The sequence below is a fragment of the Adiantum capillus-veneris genome, chromosome 23 (assembly GCF_014529385.1).
Source record: "Adiantum capillus-veneris isolate H3 chromosome 23, ASM1452938v2, whole genome shotgun sequence".
In the NCBI taxonomy this organism is placed as follows: domain Eukaryota; kingdom Viridiplantae; phylum Streptophyta; class Polypodiopsida; order Polypodiales; family Pteridaceae; genus Adiantum; species Adiantum capillus-veneris.
Window position 1 is genome coordinate 114,032,882 of NC_140953.1, and position 18,149 is coordinate 114,051,030.

The 18,149-nt window shown below is 43.6% G+C and overlaps 1 protein-coding gene across 5 annotated transcripts in view; it reads left to right on the forward strand.

The window, feature by feature from the left end:
* LOC147428391 (E3 SUMO-protein ligase SIZ1-like) overlaps window positions 1–17,940 on the forward strand; it is a 53,351-nt gene extending 35,411 nt beyond the window's left edge. For 4 of the 5 annotated variants that reach the window (XM_086496580.1, XM_086496576.1, XM_086496578.1 and 1 more), the window contains exons 8-17: window positions 13,224–13,311; window positions 13,971–14,046; window positions 14,142–14,215; window positions 14,315–14,422; window positions 14,500–14,655; window positions 14,788–14,892; window positions 15,214–15,294; window positions 15,389–16,631; window positions 16,728–16,956; window positions 17,517–17,940. In XM_086496580.1, coding sequence (XP_086352706.1) covers window positions 13,224–13,311; window positions 13,971–14,046; window positions 14,142–14,215; window positions 14,315–14,422; window positions 14,500–14,655; window positions 14,788–14,892; window positions 15,214–15,294; window positions 15,389–16,631; window positions 16,728–16,765 — 1,969 coding nt within the window. In that variant the 3' untranslated portion in view covers window positions 16,766–16,956; window positions 17,517–17,940. The remainder of the gene's footprint in view (window positions 1–13,223; window positions 13,312–13,970; window positions 14,047–14,141; window positions 14,216–14,314; window positions 14,423–14,499; window positions 14,656–14,787; window positions 14,893–15,213; window positions 15,295–15,388; window positions 16,632–16,727; window positions 16,957–17,516) is intronic. The other variant, XM_086496577.1, reaches the window with a different exon arrangement.
* Window positions 17,941–18,149: the final 209 nt, after the last annotated feature.

An 18,149-nucleotide genomic window follows, 5' to 3' on the forward strand; every position in this document is an offset into this window, starting at 1 on the left:
TACAGAGGCTACATTTCAGTTCTGGGTGTGGTTGCAATGTACAAAGGGGGTCAGATGACCTAGAAAGATACAATGGCAACATCTCCTAAAATTTAGGGAACTGCTATTTTGGGCCAAGAAATGTGTTCGCGTCATTACCTCCGGTATGACTAGGGGAACATTTTACAACTCTGCGGCGAAGTCAACTGGGCAACCGGTCAGGATATTTTTAAGCGGCGAACCCGAACGGGAAAATGCTTGTAAATGCGCCAAGTGGCAGTTTTTCATGAACCTTCCTCATGCAGAAAAATGGGCGCTGATTTTTAAGCTGGGAGAGGCCTTCATTTCCAATTGGTCACAGGTTGAGAGCTTCAATGGAGTGCTTGCTTACCTCTTATGTACAGTGCGGTGCCAGGAGTGATGCCCTGCACGCTACGCAGTGCTCTCTCTCTCCCCTATGGCAGTATGTTATGCCCCTCTAGTGGGCTTTTCAATTGACCAATGTACAGTTGTGTGGGTTCATGCGCGATTGCCGAGGCAAGAGCCTCTTGCACAGGTACTAGATTAGCTAGCGGCTAATCCGCCGCAGGTACAAGTGATTCGGAGATGTTTCACATGCGAAATCTCGTCCGATTCAAAGGGCAAGTGGCCCTACAGGTGCGGGAGCTCGAGGATTTGCTATGGATGCGACCGGCACGCAAAACGGAGCCCGAAACAGTGAATTACAGCCTGCTGTGTATTTTTGCAGGTTTAGGGTTTTTCCCCTAAACGGACCCTAATACCCCCAGGACGTTCGGGGACGTGAGGGGACCGTTGTACAGGTGATCTGGCGCATTTTCGGGGCAGAAAACAGAGAATTCAGCGTGCTGCAGATTCTCGCCAGGTTTTGCAAAGTGTCCGTATGCGTCGGGAAAGTCATCCAGTGCGTGGGGATACTGACTGTGAAGGGTCCTAGTATAGTTATGCTACTGAAATCAGGCCAGAACAGTTGAAATTCAGCCAAGATTGTGCGGGGCAGCTTGTAGGGAACCACAACTTTTATTCCCTTCGTTAAGAATAAAGAAATACCGAAAGGGGCGCCTAATTTAGGGGCCAGTCTGGTGTCGGTCTTCTCATACAGGTGCAGTCTAGCAGCCTGTATCCCTTTCCCCTTTAGTGTGTCTTGAAAGTACAAGTAAAGTGGGCGACAAATTAAATGGGTGAAAGCAAATAAGGTTTAAGTCTATGGTCTACTGCCCTTTTTGGATTGAACAGGCCGGTTTCATGGTTCCATCCCCGGGATTAAATCACTTTTTCCCATAGAAGCGAGCCTTGGTTAGTTTGGGCTTGAAGACACAATGGGTCATAGACCAGTCACAGGAAATTGAAATTGCAATTATGGTTGACAGACCGGATGATGTGACAGAAGAGGTTTCCTCTTCACAGGGTCAACAGACACATGAAGTGGGTCAGTCCTCAAGACCACCACAGACGGATGATGATATATTCAGGACCCATTTGGCTACTGCTGTGGCTATGTTCACACAGGTAATGCAAAACCCGAGGTTTTTAGCCTTTTTGCAACCTCCTCTTCCGTCTCAGCAAGTTGGGTCACTTAATCATGTTCAAAAGCCTATTAAGGCTCAAGCACAGGTGATTCATACTGCAGAATCAATGGAAACACCTGTACACTTGACGGAGACCATGCAGTCTCCACAACCTGTGCCTAAGGTGCAAGAACAGGTGGCTGAGATGCCAGTCTTTCAAGCTGTACCGCTTCAGCCAATCACTTTTCAGCAGCCTATAGCTGGTTCTAATGGGCAAGGAAGCAACCTACAGGCTATGCAACAAGTCCACCACCTTCATTACACCCTGGCTATTTTGGAGGTGGATCGGTATTCCAGAGCATGGCTGGTCATGCACCTGGAAATCAGTTTTACACACCAGGAACAGTGTTCGGGGGTGCTCAAACAATGATGCCTAACCCCATGTATGGTGTCACGGGCATACTACCAGGGTTTCAAAGCATTCAGGGCCAATTTGGTATGCCGCAGGCAAATTTTGGCATGGATGGAATTACAAATCAACAGCCAAATATGGCATTTCTAGGTCAACTTAATAGCGGTCAAGGAACACAGATGAACCCTGACAGTGTTCTCATGTTTTAGTCACTTCCATATGACAACTGAACGCCGCTGGAGAGGCCAACTCCGTACAAGGAAGGTGGCAAAGGTGTGACATTCACGACCTTTACAGGTTTTGATGACAGGAAGAAGGCTCTCTCATTCCTCCAGCAGTTTGACAAGGCCTATGCAGGGGGAAACTTTACAAAGGCTTCAAAGGTCCGCAAGGCAGCCACTTTCTTGACAGGGAATGCGGGACAATGGTGGACAACTTTATTGCTTCAAGGGCAAGCACCGTCCACATGGATTTACTTCAAGCAGAGTTTTGCAGCAGCATGGTTATCTGATGACTTTGAAGCAGATGTCATGACAGAATGGCACCAGCTTAATGCTTCTACTTGCAAGAATCTGGATGACTACAATCGGAAGTTTTGGAAAGCTCTACTTCCAATAACTTCCTATAGGTTTGTGCCATTGACAGAACAGATTGAAAAATACTGTTGTGGCCTACCCAAAGGATTGAGAAAGTACTGCACGAAGACCAAAGTCACTACTTTGACGCAGCTCATTGAGGTAGCAAACACTGGCAATGGTTTGCTCAAGGGAGAAGATTGTGAAATTAATACTGGCGTCAAGGAAGGATCAGCCAAGAAAAATTCAGCGAAGAAGTACGTTCCCAATGAGGTTCTTAAAGGGACTCAGGCGTCAGCCAACGCAGGGAAAGGCAAAGCTACGGCTTAATCAGAAAAGGGACCAACAAAGAAATGGAAAAGACGGTTTCCTCGCAAGTCGGAAGAGCAAAAGAAGGTCCTGAGGTCAGAGAACAAATGCTTTATTTGTGAGTAGCCTGGCCACATTGCTTACAATTGTCCTCAAAAGAAAAGGCCAGCTGATTCTGAAGACAAGGAGGATAGGAAAGGAAATAGGCCCATGGCTGGTCTAGTGCCAGATATGGTGGGCGACAAGCCAAATTCAGATGCAAGTGAGCTTTGCAAAGCATGGGGAAAGGTCAGGGATCAAACAATGCTTATCTTCTTTGATCCAGGTGCCAAAGCCAACTTCATTTCCCCAGAATTGGCTTCAAAGTTGGGAATCAAACCTGAAGAGATGGGGTATACATCAGAGGCAGGTTTGGCATCATGCATGTCCTGGCCATACAGAGACTGTGACACCCATCATCGGAAAGTTGCGCCTACATATCCAGTCCTATGTAGATGCTGAAGAATTTTACATCATGCCACTGGACGGATGTGATGTGTTGCTAAGTATTCCTTGGTTGATTCGTGTACAAGGAATCATGGATACCTACAACAAAAAGATCACTGTATAGAGCAGGGGAAAGACTCACATTCTGGATGTAAAGCTTAAAGGGGAGTCTATTCCCATTGAATCAGCTTCTGCTATTACTTCTGTAATGAAAAAGCATCTTACTGCGTACTTGGGTTTTGCACGTGAAGTGTCAGATTGTGATGAATCAAATTTATCTGTGTTAGATAAAGAAAGGTCAATGTTTTTACAACAGTATAGTGACTGTTTTTCCGATTCATTACCGTCTCAATTACCGCCAGAGAGACCTGAGGACCATGCGGTAGATTTGGTGCGAGGCAGTAGCCCACCAAATAAGCCTCCGTACAGGGTTAGTGCGGCTCAGCAGAAAGAGATAATGAGCCAAGTACAGGAGCTGTTAGAAAGACTCACATTCTGGATGTAAAGCTTAAAGGGGAGTCTATTCCCATTGTATCAGCTTCTGCTATTACTTCTGTAATGAAAAAGCATCTTACTGCGTACTTGGTTTTTGCACGTAAGGTGTCAGATTGTGATGAATCAAATTTATCTGTGTTAGATAAAGAAAGGTCAATGTTTTTACAACAGTATAGTGACTGTTTTTCCGATTCATTACCGTCTCAATTACCGCCAGAGAGACCTGAGGACCATGCGGTAGATTTGGTGCGAGGCAGTAGCCCACCAAATAAGCCTCCGTACAGGGTTAGTGCGGCTCAGCAGAAAGAGATAATGAGCCAAGTACAGGAGCTGTTAGAAAAGGGGCTGATTCAACCCAGTTCATCTCCATTCTGTTCTCAAGTGTTGTTGGTGCAGAAAAAGGATGGCTCATGGCGTATGTGCATCGACTACCGTGCGCTGACCAAGAATAGGTTCCCTATACCTAAAATTGATGATATTCTGGACAAATTAGAAGGAGCAACTATGTTTAGCAGGATAGATCTAAAGAGTGGGTACCATCAGATCCGCATTAGATCAGAGGATGTGCACAAGATTGCTTTTAGAACAATGTTTGGCCTTTACGAATTTCTAGTTTGGTCTCACAAATGCTCTTGCTACGTTCAATAGGATGATGGACATAATTTTCCGTCCACACCAGCAGTTTGTTGGTACATTCTTTGATGACATGATAGTCTACTCAAAGAATGAAGAGGAGCATAGACATCACTTGGCCATTGTTTTCAAAGAGCTACGCAACCATAGGTTGCTCATCAATGCAAAGAAAAGTGAATTTTTTCTAGAAGAGATTCACTTTCTGGGACACATTGTCTCAAGTTTGACAGGCAAAAGGTACCAGGGTTATTGCAACCACTACCTATTCCAGATAAACCATGGGAAAGTATAGCTATGGATTTTATCTTTGATCTTCTGAGAACGCAGACAGGAAACGATGGTATTTGGACCATCATTTGCAGATTCAGTAAGTAGGCTCATTTTATTCCTGTCAGGAAGAAGATAAAGCCAGATCAGATGGCACGCTTGTTTATGAGCAATATTTTCAAGTATCATGGCATGCCACAGTCGATTGTTAGTGACCGTGATCCACGCATGACAAGTTTGTTCTGGAGAGGCTTGTTTGAGAATATGGGCATAACGCTCAAATTCTCTTCGTCATTTCATCCTCAAACAGATGGGCAGTCAGAAGAGGCAAATTCTACTGTCTTAGATATGCTGAAGTGCTATGTGTCAGAGCATAAAGGAAAGTGGGAGCAGTATTTGCCGTTAGTGGAGTATGCATACAATAATACAGTGCATTCATCAACTGGCAAGGCACCTTTTGAGATAGTTGAAGGTGGCAAGAAAGTTCCTCCCATACTGCATACAAAGGACAAGATATTTGAAGCAGATAAGTATGTTCAGGACATGGATGAAATGTACAAGAAGGTCAAAGTGGCCTTAGAAAAGAGTCAGGCAAAGCAAAAGAAAGCAGCTGATCGTCACCGTCGTGAAGTGGTATTTTCACTTGGTGATTGGGTGCTTCTACGCTTTGAAAAGGCAAGGTTAAAGAAGATGAAGGGCAAGGAAAGACTGTTTCCAAAGCTCAGCATGCGTTACTATGGGCCTTTTCAAGTATGCGACATAATCAATGATGTTGCATATAGGCTGAAATTGCCCGAGAGTTGGAAGATTCACAATGCGTTTCATGTGAGTCTTCTCAGACCCTATGTGGGTGATGTGCCAGAGTATATGCCAGCTGAAGATCAGCCAGAAGTCGAGGAACTTGACGAGATCTTGGTCTCGGAACAGATTTTGGCTCATAAAGAAAGAAAAGTAAAAGGCAAAACCGCTAGGCGTTACTTGGTGAAGTTCAGAAACTATCGACCAATGGATGCTAAGTGGATGGAAGAAGGCGAACTTGCAGAATCACCAACTGTGTTATCACTTTACCTTGAAGCCTTCGATTTGCAACCTACCTTGACCCCTTGAGTTTCAAAGCTACATGGATTGTCAGTGTGACAATGGCTTTTGAAAGAAATGATGTACATGGTATTCAAAGTGAGCTCAAATCAAGTACATGTTATATGAATGTTAGAGCTGTACAGATTGTCAGTTTGGCAATTGCTCTTATAGAAAGTCCAGAACTTTGGTTAGTGCTATAGAAGTGAGTATTTCTTGTCAGTTTGTCAAGGATACAGTGATTGCTTCTATTAAAGGGTACATGTGTAACTGCATTCTTAAACTATCGGTTTGGGTATGCTCGAAAGTGTTACTGGATCCAACGTGTACTAAAAGACAGTGGCAAAATGTGTAGCTACCATTTTGTCATTGGAAAGTTCACTAGTCAAAGCAATGGCAGAGTGCGAAGCTACCACTATGTCATTGGGACAGGGTTCACACGCAGGCAATACATGTGTCGATGAGGTGTTGCTTACACCAGGGTTGACAATGAGTATGTATGTGTCGTACATGTGTCGACAGGTGTTGAATACACCAGTGTTGACTGTGAGCATGTACGACATAGATGCAAACGAGGATGTTTGAGATTTCAAGAGGGGGGTATGTCACCAGCATGTGACTACTATCTATCCTTTTTGTGATTTCTTTCTTATTATTTATTCATTTTCACTTTTTGGAAACACCCCTTGGGAAATCTAACTGCCCTGCATTGCATAGCTAGTGTGGAACTGTTCAGAGGGAGTCCAGGCCTGAGGGCAAGAGAGCACTAAGGTTGGACAAGGACTATGGTTAGCTAAAGTGGGGTCATGGACTAGCCAAAGTAGAATCCTTTGCTACAGAGGCTACATTTCAGTTCTAGGTGTGGCTGCAGTGTACAAAGGGGGTCAGATGACCTAGAAAGATACAATGGCAGCATCTCCTAAAATTTAGGGAACTGCTATTTTGGGCCGAGAAATGTGTTCGCGTCATTACCTCCGGTATGACTAGGGGAACATTTTACAACTCTGCGGCGAAGTCAACTGGGCAACCGGTCAGGATATTTTTAAGCGGCGAACCCGAACGGGAAAATGCTTGTAAATGCGCCAAGTGGCAGTTTTTCATGAACCTGCCTCATGCAGAAAAATGGGCGCTGATTTTTAAGCTGGTAGAGGCCTTCATTTGCAATTGGTCACAGGTTGAGAGCTTCAATGGAGTGCTTGCTTCCCTCTTATGTACAGTGCGGTGCCAGGAGTGATGCCCTACATGCTACGCACTGCTCTCTCTCTCCCCTATGGCAGTATGTTATGCCCCTCTAGTGGGCTTTTCAATTGACCAATGTACAGTTGTGTGGGTTCATGTGCGATTGCCGAGGCAAGAGCCTCTTGCACAGGTACTGAATTAGCTAGCAGCTAATCCCCCGCAGGTCCAGGTGATTTCGAGAGGTTTCACATGCGAAATCTCGTCCGATTCAAAGGGCAAGTGGCCCTACAGGTGTGGGAGCTCGAGGACTTGCTACGGATGCGACCGGCACGCAAAACGGAGCCCGAAACAGTGAATTACAGCCTGCTGTGTATTTTTGCAGGTTTAGGGTTTTTCCCCTAAACAGACCCTAATAGCGTTAGGAGGTTCGGGGACGCGAGGGACCGTTGTACAGGTGATCTGGCGCTTTTTCAGGGCAGAAAACAGAGAATTCAGCGTGCTGCAGATTCTCGCCAGGTTTTGCAAAGTGTCCGTATGCGTCGGGAAAGTCATCCAATGCGTGGGGATACTGACTGTGAAGGGTCCTAGTATAGTTATGCTACCGAAATCGGGCCAGAACAGCTGAAATTCAGCCAAGATTGTGCGGGGCAGCTTGTAGGGAACCACAACTTTTATTCCCTCTGTTAAGGAATAAAGAAATACCGAAAGGGGCGCCTAATTTAGGGGTCAGTCTGGTGTCGGTCTTCTCATACAGGTGCAGTCTAGCAGCCTGTATCCCTTTCCCCTTTGTTGTGTCTTGAAAGTACAGGTAAAGTGGGCGACAAATTAAATGGGTGAAAGCAAATAAGGTTTAAGTCTAAGGTCCACCGCCCTTTTTGGATTGAATAGGCCGGTTTCATGCTCACTCTCAGGCTCTGCATCCAGATGCTCTGAGAAGTGAGGCCCTGCCCACTTATTTATAAGTTACAAGGGATGCCCAAAAGCAGAGCCCCAAACGCTTCTCAACTCAAAAGCTTCTAAAATAAAGCAGTAAGTTCAAAAGCTTCCAAAAAGTCAAGCAGCGTAAATCTAGGGACTTCGTACAGCAGCGTAAAAAATGGAAATCCGTACGCTCTGCCACGTCAACAAGTTAGCGCAAAAAGCGGCGCAATTTTCGGGACTTTCGTACAATTGCCACGTGTCACTATTGACAGTCGGGGTGTGTCTGGGTCTGCTGTCCCACTTTGTAAGTGTGTCCAGGGCCATACCACCTCACCCATTTGTTACATACCCGCCTCTTGAAAGTATTGTAATCGCCCTTGATTACGCTTGCAAAACAGACAGAGGCCATAAACTGTCTTAGCAGACATTGACTGTTAGTACCAACGTACTAGGAACAACACATCTAGCACATGTACCAATCGACGGTCACATCAGAGGACATCAGTTGACATTACAGGGCGTCACATGACAAATCACATTCAAATATCATTCGAAATCTCAGACTATGATTAATCGGCAACGTATTTAGCAATTGCATCTAGATCCGGTCGGGACCTCACAGATGCCTGATTAATTAATCCATATTGCAATCATGTCTATAGAGATTTATGAGATTGAAATGTTGCAATCATTTCGTTTATCAGTTCCCGCACTCAAACAAGCCTCAAGTACAAATCAATCAATATTATTTTCATTATCGGGAATTCCAGTGCATAAAGTCATACAACAGAATACTGTCAGCACAGCAGTATCCCTGAAACTCAAAGGGACATCAGTGACTCTATATCAAATCAAAGTATTCGGGAAATCTGTCGACAAAGGAGTGGAGTGACTCCCCTCTTGTGCATACCTGCTGCACTAGATTCGCCCATGCTGAAATTGGGGTTCTATCGGAGTAGACTTTGCTAAACCGAATGCTTCAAGGTAAAGGTTCACAATCTGAGGAATATCTGCAAGGTCCTCCTCCTCCATCCACTTCGCATCTAATGTGGGATAGTTCTTGAATTTAAACAAGAACCGCCTTATCACTTTACCTTTAAACTTTCTATCTTTATGTGCCAGTATCTGTTGTAGAACGAGTATCGCCTCGCTCCTCCAACTCGGGTTGCTCATCTGGCTCCCCATCATCGAGCTTATCGCCTTTAAAAGGCATCAAGAGACTCACATGAAAAGCATTGTGAATTCTCCAAGTATAGGGCAGCTTCAATCTAAAGGAGACATTATTTATCTTTTCTTTTATTTGGAAAGGTCCATAGTATCTCATGCTAAGCCTTGGAAAAAGCAGCTTCTTTCCCTTTTTCTTTCTCAGGTGTGCCTTCTCAAAACGTAAGAGCACCCAATCGTCTGCCTTCGGTTTTTGGGTGCATAGTCCTGGTCGTTCTTCTTGTATACTTTTTTGGTGTATGAGGGGAGCGGCCGGGCGTGCCCTACCCGACTCCGAAAACAAAACAAAACAAAACAAAAAAGCACCCAATCGTCTTCCTTTAATTTCAAATCGCGACAATGTCGATCTGCTGCCTTTTTGTTTCTTTTCTGAGATTTCTCTTCATTGTAACAAACTTGGACACTCCAAGCCAAGATTCTACCGAGACACAGCAGAGATCTGAGATTCACTTCAAAACAGTTGACAATTCTCACTTGATTCGACACGGCCCGACGTAGTTCCGTGCCTAGAGATATTGGCCCCAAAGACTAGCGCTCCTTTGGGTATTTCTTTTTGTATTAATTTGTGTTCAAAGTACAAGAGAGTGGGAGGGTGCTCACTCTCAGAGTCTGCGTCCAGATGCTCTGAGAAGTGAGGCCTTGCCTACTTATTTATAAGTTACAAGGGATGCCCAAAAGCAGAGCCCCAAAAGCTTCTCAACTCAAAAGCTTCTAAAATAAAGCAGTAAGTTCAAAAGCTTCCAAAAAGTCAACCAAGGTAAATGGAGGGATTTCCGTACAGCAGTGTAAAAAGCGGAAATCCGTATACTTTGCCACGTCAGCAAGTCAGCGCAAAAAGCGGCGCAATTTTCGGGACTGTCGTACAGTTGCCACGTGTCACTGCTGCCAGTTGGGGTGTGTTCAGGTCTGTTGCCTCATGGTTTCTCGTTGACGCTGTGTCAGTCGAGGCCTTTGAGGTTCGGTTTCACGAGACTCTCGAGAATTGGTTCGTTGTTGCCGAGAGGTTTGGTTGGTGGCTGGAGTTGGTTCTGCGGAAAACTCCAATTTTCCCTTCATCAGTTTGTAGCCGACGTTGCATGGTCCATAAGTTCTTGCATGGTTGAGACTTGCTTGGATAGACATTATTCTTGTAACAGTAATGGTAGTCCAATGGTGTATCGTAGACTGTTTGTCTTGGGGGAGTGCTCAACGATGCTGTTCGTTGTGTCTTGTAACATTCATATGTGAGCATTTGTGTTGCATTGTGATGTGCCAACCATTGAATATTCCTTTTTGGATGAGATACTTCAACAACATAGTATATCAAGAGCTCCAATCTGGAATGAGACTCCTTATTGGATGAGATACTTCTGGGAAACCAACGACCTAGGATATTAAGAGCTCCAATGTGGAATGAGACTCCTTATTGGATGAGATTCTTCTTAGAAGCCAACGACATCGGAAATCAAGAGCTCCGATTTGGAATGAGAGAATTGATTGTCCCTCGGAATTTTTGGAGCTAACTTGAGTTGTTTTGCACATATGATGTAATTGCGAATGATTACTTTCTTTCAAGAAGGGGGGATGTCACAATTGCTGACGTGTCAAGCCACTGAAGGACGGAGCCAATTTGCAGATCCCGGCCGAGAAGCCTAGACCCTAAGTGAAGAAGCAGAAGCGATCGAAGAAGTTTACTGACTTACAAAGTCTTGCCGAGTGGCCTATTTTTAAAGAAGAGTTCTCACCAACTTATGGGACCCCGTCCGATGGGGCCCAAGTGACATAAAGGCATTAAAAATAAAGCAAGCCCACACACACACACGCGGAGAGCTGATGACCTGGTAGATATGTACGGATTTTCGGATTATGCATTGACATGCTGACGTGGCAGCCCTGTACGGATTTCCGGATTCTGCGCTAACATGTTGACGTGGCAGACTAGTACGGATTTATCCAATACTGACGTGGCACCTGTACGATTTTCGCAAAACAGGCTGGCAGCTTTTGGGCGCTAGTGCTTTTGGGGCCGGATGATTTTGAGTTTGAAACTTTTCATGTAAAGTGCTTTTCATAGGCCAAGGGCCTTTAAATATGTGTAGAGGGCTTAGTCTCGAGCACTCTTCCAAGTGAAGGTGCAGAGCGCGAGTACTGGTATTGTACTGAGTTTAAGTAATATAAAGAGATACCGAAAGGGGCCTCAAGGTTTGGGGCCAGTACTCTCTGGGGTGGAATTCCGCCACTCCGTGTTGCGTGCGCTCTCTCTCTCTCTCTCTCTCTCTCTCTCTCTCTCTCTCTCTCTCTCTTTCAGTTCAGTTGTTGTTGAAGTGCTAAAAGTCTGTTCAATCTGTTCTTTTCCGTTGGCACGTGGTGCCCGTCTCATGATAGTTATTGTAAGCAAATCCCACCAAGGGCAAATACTTCTCCCAATGAGTCTTATGATCAGAGATATAGGACTTCAACAAGTCCAAAATCATCGAGTTGGCTATCGCCGATTGCCCATCTGCTTGTGGATGAAACTAGGACGAGAATTTAAGCGGGGAGAATATAGGTCTCTTATCCAATACTACAGATTTAGGCATGCCATATATTCAGAAAATCTGAGAGAAAAAGTTTAATGTTTGGCCAAAGTGATTGGCTTTCACTGTCTTCTTAAATGGGATGATGTGAGCCTGCTTGTTGAATTTGTCAACGACTCCAAGTTTTATCATGCCCATTGTGAGTCTTAGGAAGATCGAAGATGAAATCCATTGCTATACTCTCCCATGATTGGTTTGGAATAGGCAAAGGTTGCAGAAGTCCTAGGTTTTTATGTCTGTCAAACTTGACCTTTTGGCACACCAAATAAGTGCAAACAAAGTCATCCATATCCTTCTTGAGCTGAGGCCAATAGAAATGCTTTTCCACTCCTTTCAAGGTACTCTCGTTGCCTCTATGCCTAGCAAAATGTGGATTATAGTGTCAACATCTTTATCCTCAAATCTTTAGTGACACACAACATGATCTTTCTCATTAAATAACCTTCCTTGATAGTATAACTTGCAACTGTCTCCCTAGTCCATAACCGGTTAAAGATGTCTGCAAAATCAGGAGTGTGTGGGTCGAAAGACCGTCTAAGATTGGTCGATAATGTGTAACACGGGTCCTGCGTGCTCAAAACATGTCTCATCAATTCCAACAAGTCCAAACGACCTCAACCAAAATCAAACAAGTTCAGACAGATTCCAACCCGTCCAAGTTCAAACAAGATCAAACAAGTTCAGACAATTAATCCAAACAGATTCATGAACATGTATTCTACTCAATGCCACAAGGATATTTCTTCACCTACCCATAGTGATGGATGTCAAACTCCACATGTTTCAGAATGCTTGCAAGTCCGCATTGCGTGCAAAGAGCATGGAGGGGGAGCAGGGTGAAAGCGCAATAGGTGGGACAGGAGTTAAAGCAGCAGGAATAAGGAAGTGCAGATAGGGGTGGAGCTGGGGCTCACAGCGTGTAGCAGTTATTAGAGGCGGGATGGTGGTTGACAATTGCCTGACAACGGCAGTGCACTTGGCAATGAAGGTTAAGGACCAGCTTAGCGAAGGGACGCGCTTGATGCGGCAGATCACAGGCAGAGGGTCTTTGCATGAGGGAGGTCAACTCATGGAGTGCAGTTCTCCGTGGTCTAATTAAGGCTATCTGCTTCCTTAGAGCGTAAATGCTTGTTTAATTGTTTCAGACTAATATTTCTTGCCTAAGAACTCTCGTAAACATGTTTCATATAAATAACCAGTGGTGGTTGTTAAGCGAGGGCTCGTGGTTGCTGTGCCTGGCATGGTAGGAGAAACCATTCAGGGTTATTGTCGCTTGTTTTATGGGGTTGAATTTTCCTGAACTAGGTAGGGGGACTTAGGGATCTAGATCTTATGACCTAGATAAGACGACCGCCATGCTTGGGATCAAATGAATGTATTATTGCTCAACAATGCTGATTCTTCATTAGTTATGCTTTCTGCTGTCCAATCTGACAGTTTTCCCTTTCAATGGTGTTAGGAATATTAGCTTGTCCATATATTACAATCTGTGCTGAATGTCATTATTCTTTCCCTCATAAGAACCTGTAAAATGAGATGCATCTTTGCCTTTCGATAAAATGTATATATGTTGTACCATGAACAGATCAAGTGTAATGCAAAGTGTGGAAGCATCATTTACCCTTACTCACAATGATCGGGAACATCTTAGATATCCAGATTACGACCTTCAGGTTTGCATGCCTTGTTTTCTGCTACTCTCACTGCTCTAGATGTACAGACCATGTGCATTCTTTTTGTCACTTACTCTTTCTATATGTATAGGTTTTTTGGTCCCAAAGGTTGCTATAATCTCTTTTGGACCTACAGACATATGTATGTATGCCTGTGACATGTATGTACGTATGTATATATGGGTGTGTGCGCCTACAAAATAACATTGATTATTATTGATGTGTATATGTATGTACAAATTCAATCTACACATGTATGTATGGATGCACACCACATCGAGATCTGTAAATGTGTGTGTGTGTGTGTGTGTGTGTGTGTGTGTGTGTGCATGTATTTATGCATATGTCTGTGTACATGCAAGCATGCGCGTGCACGCCCGCAGACACACCTGTAATGATGTGTATGTATGAGTGTGTGTATGTGTCTACCTGCATTTAAGTGTGTGCCACATAGCTACAAATATTTTTTCTGTCTGCTTTTGTCTGAATTCAAAATGTGCATACATATATTATTTTCCGTCAAATTGTGAGCATATCATATAAATGTGAATGCAGTCCAGTCATTTGAGCTTGAATTTAGTAATTATTAACGACTACGCAGTAGCATGCAAAAGAGGTCGTTGTGGGGGTCATGTAATTTTCTTGATGCTCTCTTGCAGATTTGGTGTGTGCTTCTTGGTGATGAGGTTTCATATAGAATGCATTGGCCTCTAGAAGCGGATTTGCGAGTAAATGGTGTTTACTTTGCACCCTTAATTTAGTTTCTGGTCAGGCGAAGTTGTCTAGTTTTAGTTTTTATGTTGTGGCCCGAGCAAACAGTGTGACAACAGGTGATTCTGTCCGTGTGACAAATAGACCAGGAGAGCAGAAACTGGGGGCCAATGGTCGTGATGATGGTCCAGTGGTAAGGCTTCATTATTTTTAATACTAATTACTTTACTTTCTTATTCCTGCAGTCCATCTCACAATTTTGTACTGCACTTGTTTGGACATGACAATGTAGATTACTGATCTCACCAGAGAAGGCTTAAATAGAATATCATTTACAGCCTATGATGGACGAAGCTTTTGTTTAGGAGTCCGCATAGTTCAGCGGTTGACAGTAGATCAGGTTTGGCAAGATACTGGCTCTCCAATTCATGGATTAGCAAACCATTTGCAAAGATTTCATGTAGAAAATCTTTACAGGTTTTGAGCCAAATTCCCAGTGAAACAGAAGGTGAAAGCCTTGATGAAGCTTTGGCACGTGTGCGACGCATTAGTGGTGGTGGAGCATTGGGTGATGATAGTGACAGTGACTTAGAAGTTGTGTCGGAATGGGTGACTGTAAACCTTCGCTGCCCGGTAAGATGGTTCATGGTTACAGTTTATATTTGTGTTGCTTTTCAATACAGTCGTTGTAGTTTGTTTTTCAATGGCTCCTATGATTTGAAGAGCAGATAAACTTTTTGTTGAATTTTTTTTTTCTTCCCACAGATGAGTGGTTCCAGAATCAAGGTGGCTAGTAGATTTAAGCCATGTATGCATATGGGTTGCTTTGACCTACACACATTTGTACAGCTCAATCAGAGAGCTCGAAAGGTATTGTTTAGTTGGTTGTCTTATGATTTCCTGTAAAAAAAGGAAAATACTTTGCTGTGAAGCATCTGCAAGTGTCTTCTCTTTGCTCGTATGTTTGCATTTCTATGTTTGTAAGGAGATTTGCAAGTAGTCTTTTTATGCTGAACTTGCTGAAACAGGGACATCACATCCTTGGGTGTTGTATATGTTTAATAGGGCTTGAATACATCTCTGCATCCTTTACCTAGTTTTGGCTTTGGCTAAAGGCAATGCTTGTTTTTTAAAAGAAAACTCTGCAGTCAAGCTTTCCTATTTAATCAAGAACTTGTCTACCTGTTTCAGTGGCAATGCCCTAGTTGTCTGAAGAACTATTCATTGAAGGATCTTGTCGTAGATCCATTCTTTACACAAGTTGCCCGAGAAGTAAGAATCACAGTAACTACTATCAGTGTCTTCTTCTCTTGCTGGCTTCTGTCCTGTATATAAGAGTTCGAATGTTTGCAACTGATTATGACAGTTAGAGAGCTATGATGAAGACGTGAGTGAAGTTGAGATGAAGCCAGATGGCTTTTGGCGTCCCAAATTAGATGGTGATTCTCAGTTTAATGAGTCATGGCGAGAACCAGTTTGTTGGAACTCCACGATAACTGATGCTGACAACTTTCACTTTTCTTCAAATCCTGGGGAAGTGGAGGAAGATGTTTCGGTTGAAAAGGTACCGCTAAAGATAGGTTTTAAGCGAACACAGGATGGGCTTTGGAAAGTGAATGGCACTTCAGGGCCCGAAGACTTGACCATAAGTGATATGATGATTGGGCTTAATTATGATGCTTTAAAGAGTGTTGCAAGGTCTCACAAGAGTACTGCCAGTGTGAGCAGGGAGGTCTCAAGTGTGAACCAGGAGCCCATGAAATTCCATAAACATTTTGGAAGAGAGGAAGTGGAAGTTAATTCATGTCCATTAAATGCCGCTGTGAATAATTATCCCACTGGATTTTTTGGCGGTGTTTCTGATCAAGGGGTAATTGGAGAAGTTACTGTGTCTAGTGACGAGGAAGATAACTTAACAGCCTTCAATACAGGTGCTGATGGATCTCTTTACATGAATCATATTGAGGTACAAAAAAATCACACGAGGTATATTGATCAATTTGAAGAAGGTTTTCTTCAAAACTATTCAGAAGCAGGAATTGCTTTGGCTGAGGGAGCCTCCTGTCAGTCAAATATGACTGTAGCTGTAGATTTTCTAGGTATGGGTCAGGAACCTTCATCCTTTTCTGCTCAAAAGGAATCGTGGCAAGCAGAAAACGAGGTTGGATCTTACAAATTTTTGAGCTCTGCACCAGAATCGTTCATGGGCCGGAGCTCCCACCTTCTTGATGACTCAATTGCGATGCAAGCATACAACCCAAGTGTACTTTTGAATCAATTTTCTAGAGACACCCATGTGCTGGATACGATTTGCATAAATCCTGGTGAAGAAACTCCTGTTACTTGTGCACAGGGATATCAGACCCTATGCAAGGAAAGCTCAAAGGACTTGGCTACATCTGATCCATCACTAAGGGAATTCTTACCCCATCAACCGGCCAGGTCTGCATCTAACCTAACAGGGCATGAGCCCAGGGAAGCTCTTACTGATGACATGCAAGGTGAGTGGTTCTCCCTTAGTTTGGGTGGAACTGAATCTTTCAATGCCGCAGCACCTTTCTATGAATCATGTGCTCAAACGACACAAATTGATCCGCTTGTTGAATCAGGTGCCAATCTGTATTGAAAATGCTTTACGTTGAATGCAAATATGAGTAAATTTATCATGCCCCATGCCTAAGTTTAACTTCTTGTCTGGCTTGCAGCATCTGCTCTGCTTGATTTAAGTCATTGCAAGACATGAGTAGATGGAAGCTTCTTTGGATCAAAAAGAACTAAAGGCAGTAAAATAACCCAACCCGATCAATACCAAGGGAATTTCTTTTGTATTGATTCTGACTCTGATTAAGGTGGCAGGGGCTTTTGCATCCAAACATTTGAAGGTCCCTTGTTCTCTGGCTGTTTTTTCAAATCAGATCCCCTTCTAATTGTCAGGTATTGCAGAGGTTAATAGTTTCTCATTTTGCACCCCTCCCATTGTTGGAACAGTGAGACCTTGCTTTCTTCATTTGGACTTGGAGACATATTTTGTGGTAGTTTCATCTCTGGTTGTCTGTCTTTCCCGGTCCCATTAATTGGAACTTGGAGTGAGGATGTGTTCATTATTCAAGGCTACCTTAGAGACTGTTGTAAGGCCCAAAAACTGAATTTGACCAGCTAAAGGTTTAGTTTGTTGGTTTTTTTTTGGGTTGTTTTGGGCTCAAGCAATAATGCGTACCCTAAACAATCAAAGACATACAAGTGACCAATAGAATGCCCCTTGCCATGCCAAGCTTTGTACAGAGTGATAGATTGCAAGGCTTTAATAGGACCCCTGTTAAAAAGTTCATATGCAACACACATGATGGCCTCAAGCGGACGCACATGTTGCAAAGCTTAAGTCTTCTGTGCTTGGACTTTGTTAAACGCTCTGTGAACTCTTATGTGAATTTCATTTCTTTCCTTTTTGAGTTTCTAGTGCATGCACAGGTTGATAACATTTACATGCTTTGCAGATAGGATGCTAGATAGCAGACGGTTTCAAAGCTTGTCAGTTGCTGGTGCCCAAGCAACCATTACCTACCTTACCTGTAAAACAACTCGTATTCTTTAACTCTTTTCGTGGTTTCTTCTGGCCCCATTAACCTTCTTTAAGTCCTGAAACATAGCGATTGGTGTTACCTTGTATAATACTCACCAGAGTTCTCATGTGAAGGTGCAAGCTTTAAAGGCATTTTTTGCCAATGTACAGATATACTCGACATACTGACAGAAAGTAAGCCCTTGAAACAGAATCTGTAGTGCTCATAATTAGCACTCAGATAGCTAGGGTTGTGTATGCAATTAACCCATTGATGCTACAGTTTCTCAGGCCAAACATCTCTCTTTGAACTTATAATTTCTCAGCAATGGAAAAGGTGTTTCTGCCATCTGAGAGGATGAGCAATCTGGAGTCTCTCTTTTTGGCATGCTAAAACATGTCTTAGAGGAGAAGAGAGAGAGGTATACATTCTTTTGTGTCTCTAGCTTGCAAACGGTCCTGCTAGCATTCATGGCCCGTGTGAGTTTCTCTTGTTGTAGAATGCCCACATGATTCTTCACTTTGTTTTAGGTTGTCTTAGGGCTCGCCCTGCGGAGGGGGGGGGGGG